Source organism: Echinops telfairi, unplaced genomic scaffold (assembly GCF_000313985.2).
Source record: "Echinops telfairi isolate 266 unplaced genomic scaffold, ASM31398v2 ScPeMD7_7457;HRSCAF=8495, whole genome shotgun sequence".
Classification (NCBI taxonomy): Eukaryota; Metazoa; Chordata; class Mammalia; order Afrosoricida; family Tenrecidae; genus Echinops; species Echinops telfairi.
In genome coordinates this window covers 23,993,380-23,999,392 of record NW_022111357.1, presented here as the reverse complement: position 1 = coordinate 23,999,392, position 6,013 = coordinate 23,993,380, and the positions used below count along the sequence as shown (strand labels likewise).

Genomic DNA, 6,013 nt, shown 5'->3' with positions numbered 1-6,013 from the left:
ACCATGCTGCAGGGCTTTGTGCACAAACCAGAAGGCAGGAGCGCACGGCCGCCTCTTCCTTGGGCACCATGGCATTTCCCTACTCCTGCCTTGGCCATCCATCAGAGGTCTGGAAACCCAGGACCGACATCCTCTGCTCTACAATAACAGAAACATTAGTTTTACCAGCAGGCCCTGGTCCTGAGGTCGGGTCTCAGGACCTCTCTGGGGAGGAGGAGCCAGGCTGGGGTAGGCAGTACCGAGAGCGCACACATATAGACACATGGCCCCAGGTACAAGTACTTTATTTCAATTACATAGTGCCACACCCAAACTACAGTAGCACAAAACACGAGAATACAAAAAAATATCGATTCCCAGCAGCGAGTCCCAGCGGCAAGGCCCGCGGTCATATACCTGCAGAAAGCCACGCTCTGGCTCCTTGGGTCCAAGGGGAGGGGTCTCTCACTTCAACCTTCTTCAAGCTATGTGGTGGGAGTGGTGTTTGGGGGCCTTCCCTTGTGTCTGTCCATGCTGGGGCTGACCCCTCTCCTCCCCCTACTTCCCACCACTCCTCTGCCAGTCTCAGCAACCACTGACTTCCTACAGTGACTCAGGTGGGACCCTTGCTTCTGGCTGCAAGGTGTGGTGCATCTTCTCTGAGAGGTGGGAAGGTGGGGGCAGCATAAGCTCGGCTGGGAAAAGCTGGCTGCTAGGTGGAGACAGGTGAGCGGCAGGCCCCTGGTTCCTGTTTACTCTCCCTCTGAGAAGCCCCCAGGCCTGCCACTTGGGAGGGCGCTGAGCGGGGCTGAAGGCAGACAGGGCCGGCACTGAGCGGTTCTCTCCCCTGGGGTGAGGAGGACTGTCTTCCTGGGGGTAGGTGGGGGGTACCCTGGGGGCACAGAAGTGTGGCCAGGTGATCTGAGCTGCTTCTCCAGAGGGCCAGAGGGCTCCATCTGGGGGAGTCCCTGTGCCTCTTGTGAGGAGAAGCTAGGGCTTCTGGGAGAAAGGACATTCTTGCCCCTGCTCCTGGCCAGAACAGGATGGAAGAGCCTTCCCCTCAGCCCTCCACAGTTGAATGCATCCTCCACAAGAGTCCAACAGCTGCAGGTGCTTTCTGACTCATGCCAAGGGGACAAGCGTGGGGCGGCGCTCGGGGGGAAGCTCAGCACTGGCTCGGCCTCCTGGTCTTCAGGGCCACTGAAGTCCAGGCCAGAGCCTCTTGGCCGGCGAGAGGCGGCAGGACAGTATAGGCACGGGGAGAACAGGGTATGGCCTTGCCTTTTATCAAGACACTTGGGGGCTTCACTGAGGGGGCTGAGGGCCTCTGAGAGAGGCGGCCCAGGGACCACAGCCTCCAATAAGGCACTAAGAGTGGAGGGGGGGCTGGCCAAAGTCCTGGGAGCCAGGCCAGTGGGCAGGGACCGAACTCAAAGGGAAGACGTGGACCCTGTGGCAGATGAGGATCACCTTCTCTCATCTAGCAAGGCCGACCCAAAGTCGCTGAGGATGGGCAACAGCCCCGGGCAGACACGGGAGGACCCAGAAGACTGGGCCGTGCAGGGGCTCCAGGAGTCCAGACCCAGGTGCGTGCCCTAGACAGGGCTCAAAGGCCCTGCCTGACCTGACTCCTCCTGCCTCAGCCATTCCTGCGTCCACCCCAGGGCTCAGACCTTCCTTGCTGGGGGTTACCACTGTGGGACTCTGGGGCCGGGGGCTGCAGTGCCGAGAGCTGAGGCAGAGTGAGGCTCTGGGGCCGGGTCCAGGGGCCTGGCAGTGAGAGAGGGGCAGAGGGACCAGGCAGACCAGTGGAGCCTCTCTTGTCCACAGGCTGTTCAGAAACATGGAACGTAATAAATATACCAAGCCTTTCCTTAACAGAAAAAGAAGGGTTTACAATGTTTTTGTTTTCTCCCTGAAGGTTTCCAGTGTATTCCACAATGATTAAAAACGTTTCCCCAAAAATATATCTTTAAAGCATTTGACACAGTGGTATTTGTGGTATATCTGGTGCTGGATGGGGGCCAGGGGTCTGGCCCACTGCCCTCGCTGGCTTGAGGCACAGGTCTGGGGTGCAGCCAGCCGGCCCCCCACCCCAAATGCCCATGAGCTGACGCAGGTGTGAGTGCCTGGGGTGACAGGGCATTCACAGGGGAGCAAACCTCAGACTGTTTGAGAACCACATCACAGGCATGGTTCCGGCTGAAACCCTCTGGTGAGGGGAAGGGGTGGCCTGGTGGCCTGGCAGTGCCCTGGACGGCGATGGCAGGGCAGATGTGCTGACTTGCTGGCTCTTGGCTGGGGCTCGTCCTCGGGCCCTGCCCCTGCTCTTCCTTCCTCTCTGCTCTTACCAGACTTCACATTTGTGCTGAGGGTTCATGGGGGAGCCGGGTGGGCAGTGGAAGTGTTCTGAGAACTCCCTGGAGTTGGAGACGGAGCCGATGACCCGGAAGCGGGAGGGGCTATGGGGGTCTGTGATGAGGCCTTCGTGGGAGCTCTCGGGTGTGCGGACAGAGCACCAGACCTACATGAGGGCAACAGGGAGAGGTCAGGGTCACTGCGGAGCATAGTGGCTGCCAGACTACCCCAGCCCCGCAAGATCCCACAGAATCAGGAGGTCCTGCCAAGGGGCTGAGAAGCAAGCAGTGGGCTCATGGGCTACTTCCTCCAATCCCAGCATCCTGTTGCAGGCGACTGCAGACCATTCCTTCTGTCACAGCCATCATCTCTGTCCGTCTTAAACCCCAGCCCGTCGCGGTCACGTTGATGGTGCTACACTAGCTCGGGACCCTTGGCTTGAGCCCAGACATCTCATCCGCGGAGGACAGACTGCAGGCTCCCAGAGACTATCCTCTGAAAGCCCAACCTGGAGCATCTTCGGGTTAAGAAAGTTCTACGACCTCAGAATCAGAAGGGACTTTAGTGACCAACCCATCCTCCCATCAGCTGCCTGCTGCAGGAATCCTTTGACTAGCACTTCCGGCCCTTTGCTCCGATGATCGGAAGCTCATGTTCTCACAGTGCAGGCATTCCCGGGGCAGCCCCGGGAGCCAGGAAGCTCTCCTTTCCAGGAGACACTACCTTTTGGCTTTCAGAGGTCTCTAAACACTAAGACAGTGGAAAGGCTCAAGTGTGACTCTTCTTCTTCCTGAACTCACCTGCGCAAACCCCAGGAAGAAGAGCTGGTTGTTGGTGAGCTCCAGTGTGGGCAGCGTCTGCTCCTCCCCGTTCTTCTTCACCCAGTTCTGGTAGGCCTGCGGGGAGACAGAACCCACGCTCTGGGTGCACCGCACAGCAGGAGGGGCAGGCCTCCCTGGGGTCAGGGTCTCAGCTCTGCCCAGAGGAGCCCTACTCAGGGGCTGCCATTGTCCCCAGGGAAACCGCAGTCAACCCTCCAGCTTTCCGTACCATCTGCCTGAGGATGGCTCTCCAGTTTATATCGCCAGCTCCAGCCTCCTCCCCGATTCCTATCGTAGCAGGAGATCCAATCTCAACCTCAATGGGGCCCCAAAAGAATGACAGACGCCTCTCTCGTTCACTCTTACACACACACACACACACACATACACACACACATATTTTCACCATCATACTAAATGTTGCCACCATCCACACACATACACACCCACGCCCCAGCTCAGGCCCAAGTCCCTAGAATTCAGCAGATTCTTCTCTTTCAATCAATCCAAACACCCAAAATCTGACCACCTCTGATCCTGCCTGTCAGCTCTGGCCTCAAAAGCTCTCGCCTTAAGTCTTCTGAACTCAGGTGAGTCGATTCCAACCGCAACACAGGTGATCTTTACAAAGCAGGGCTGGTAAACCTTTCTGGTGGAAGGCCAGACCCTGGCAGCTCTGTGGGCCACACAGTCGCCGTCACAATCACGCAGTCCTGCCCTAGCAGCACCAGAGTGGCCACACACAGTCCGCAAGCAAACAGAGCAGGAACACTGTACTTAACAGACACAGGCTGGAGCTGGCCCACGGGCTTTATGGGCTGAACTTCGTTGGAAAGGGTATATCATCCTTCTCATCAAACCAAACCTCACAGGGTTCCCTGTTGCATCCAGAATGAAACCAGCTCCCTGCGGAGGCCAGGTGCCCCCAGGTCCCACCTCTCTTCCCAGCCCTCTCCCGGCCTCTGGGCCTGGCGCTGCTCCCCGCCCTGGCACTTGCTACCCCATTTGCTGAGACCCATCTCTCCCCGCCTCTTCTGAACCACTTAAGTCTTTGTCCCTTGTCTCCACCAGAAGGCCAGCAACGAACCCCTCCTTCGCCCCTGCTGCTCGTGATTACCCCCTCCTGTTAGACAGTCCTCATTCTATCAACACCTGAGGGGAGCTTATTTCTTGGTTTAAGGATTTCTTGACTATCCGTCCCCCGCTACCACCGGCAGCGTTGGGAGAACAGGGCTCGTTTGCAGTGCATTCCCAGGGCCTGCAGTTCATGGTGGGCGGAAGGCTCGTTGTGTGTTCTCTCCGACTGGTGGATTTCAGACATGTGAATGAAGGCTTCTGGGATCAGCTTCCCCACCTGTGAAATGGGGGTTCCAGTATCTGATGGTGAGGCCGTTCGGGGGTCTGCAGTACAGAGCCTGGCCAGTCTTCAAGATCTCAAAACCGTGCGGCTGGGCCTTGCTGCTCTGGCGGGGGGCCCTGTACTCTCCTCCTGAGACTCTCCCTGAGACTCTTTTGTAGCCTGTTTTCAGTCCAACTCCACTAAGAGTTCCGAATGCCACCCTGGACCAGGTCCTAGGCCGGCTCTCTGGTCTCACTGTACGGCCCCAGGGAGGCGGGGGCTACAGGTTTACAGCCTAGTCCACAGAGGAGAGGATGGCCAGAGCCAGGCCTATTCCATGTCCGAGGCCCACAGTGGGCTGACATGGTGGTGTTCTCCCTGAGAGCAAGCAGAGTCCCCAGGCAGGTCCAGCCCAGTCCTTTCCTGTGCCTCTGAGTGCCCAGCTCTGGGCTCAGTCATAGACACAGCTGCCACCAGGCCCATCAGCACCTGACTTGCCAGGAGTGTCTGCACGCTTGTCACATCTCGGGGGACTCTTACCCGGTAGGCTGCCTTGAGGCCGCCATTGTCGGCAATGTTCTCGCCCAGGGTGTGGCGGCCGTTGACCGGCTCCCCGTTCACGCTGTAGTTGCTGTACTGCTGCACCATGCACTCTGTCTGCTGCTTGAAGGCCACCACTGATGAGTTCTTCCACCACGGCCGTAGGTTCCCGTCCTTGTCATACTCGCGGCCTGTGGGCCAGCGGGCGCCGGGCGAGGGAAGAGCGGGTATAGGCCAAGCTGCTCCCGTCTCTCCGGTAGCCTCACCTGTCTACCCGCCCATCTACCACAGGAGGCCAAGGAGCCCAGCAAGGGCCTGGGCTGAGGCTACATGTCCCGATGGGACCCTATGGGCGGGTCTGGACTGCCCACAAGAAGAGCCTCTGCCCTTCCGACAAGACCCCCGAGATGGCCAGGGACTACTCTGAGCAGCCCACTGTCGAATGGGCGATGGAGGCAGCACAATTAGCAGATGGCAGAGCCAAGATTTGAATCCAGATCCATCTGTCTCGGGAGCTAAGGCTCTAAAGAGAAGGAGCTGAAGGCAGAGACGGGGAGCCAGGGTAGAGCCTGTATGAAGGGGACCTGGGAGTCTGTACCTTGATCGTCGAAAGCATGCGTCAGTTCATGGCCCACGACGACGCCAATGCCACCAAAGTTCAAGGCCCTGGAGGGGAAGGACATTAAGGTGAGGAAGGTCTCTCAGTCTTGCCCAGGTGTGTGATGCCACCTGCCAGCCCTGGAGACTCAGCTGAGTCCCCCAAGGCTCTGGGAGGACATGACCTAGCCCCGGTCTCCAGTCAGGCCCCTGGGCGGAGTCAGCTGTGGTCAGCTGGTGTCCAGTGGGTGCCAACAACTGTACCAGATGTGCTACAGAACTGCACGGTTCTCACCATGATCCCCAGAGGTAGGCATGATTAACCAGTGCTGTGCACGGGTCAAGTAAGACTTTGCCTAAAGGCCACACGGTCGGCAAA

General features: G+C 58.5%; 1 protein-coding gene across 1 annotated transcript in view; it reads right to left on the bottom strand.

The window, feature by feature from the left end:
• Window positions 1-267: 267 nt before the first annotated feature.
• ECE1 (endothelin converting enzyme 1) overlaps window positions 268-6,013 on the bottom strand; it is a 61,746-nt gene continuing 56,000 nt past the window's right edge. Inside the window, exons 16-19 of the mRNA XM_045298940.1 lie at window positions 5,636-5,737; window positions 5,038-5,228; window positions 3,138-3,233; window positions 268-2,503 (exon numbers count right to left, since the gene is read on the bottom strand). Of these exons, the coding sequence (XP_045154875.1) occupies window positions 2,327-2,503; window positions 3,138-3,233; window positions 5,038-5,228; window positions 5,636-5,737 (566 nt within the window). The 3' untranslated portion in view covers window positions 268-2,326. The remainder of the gene's footprint in view (window positions 2,504-3,137; window positions 3,234-5,037; window positions 5,229-5,635; window positions 5,738-6,013) is intronic.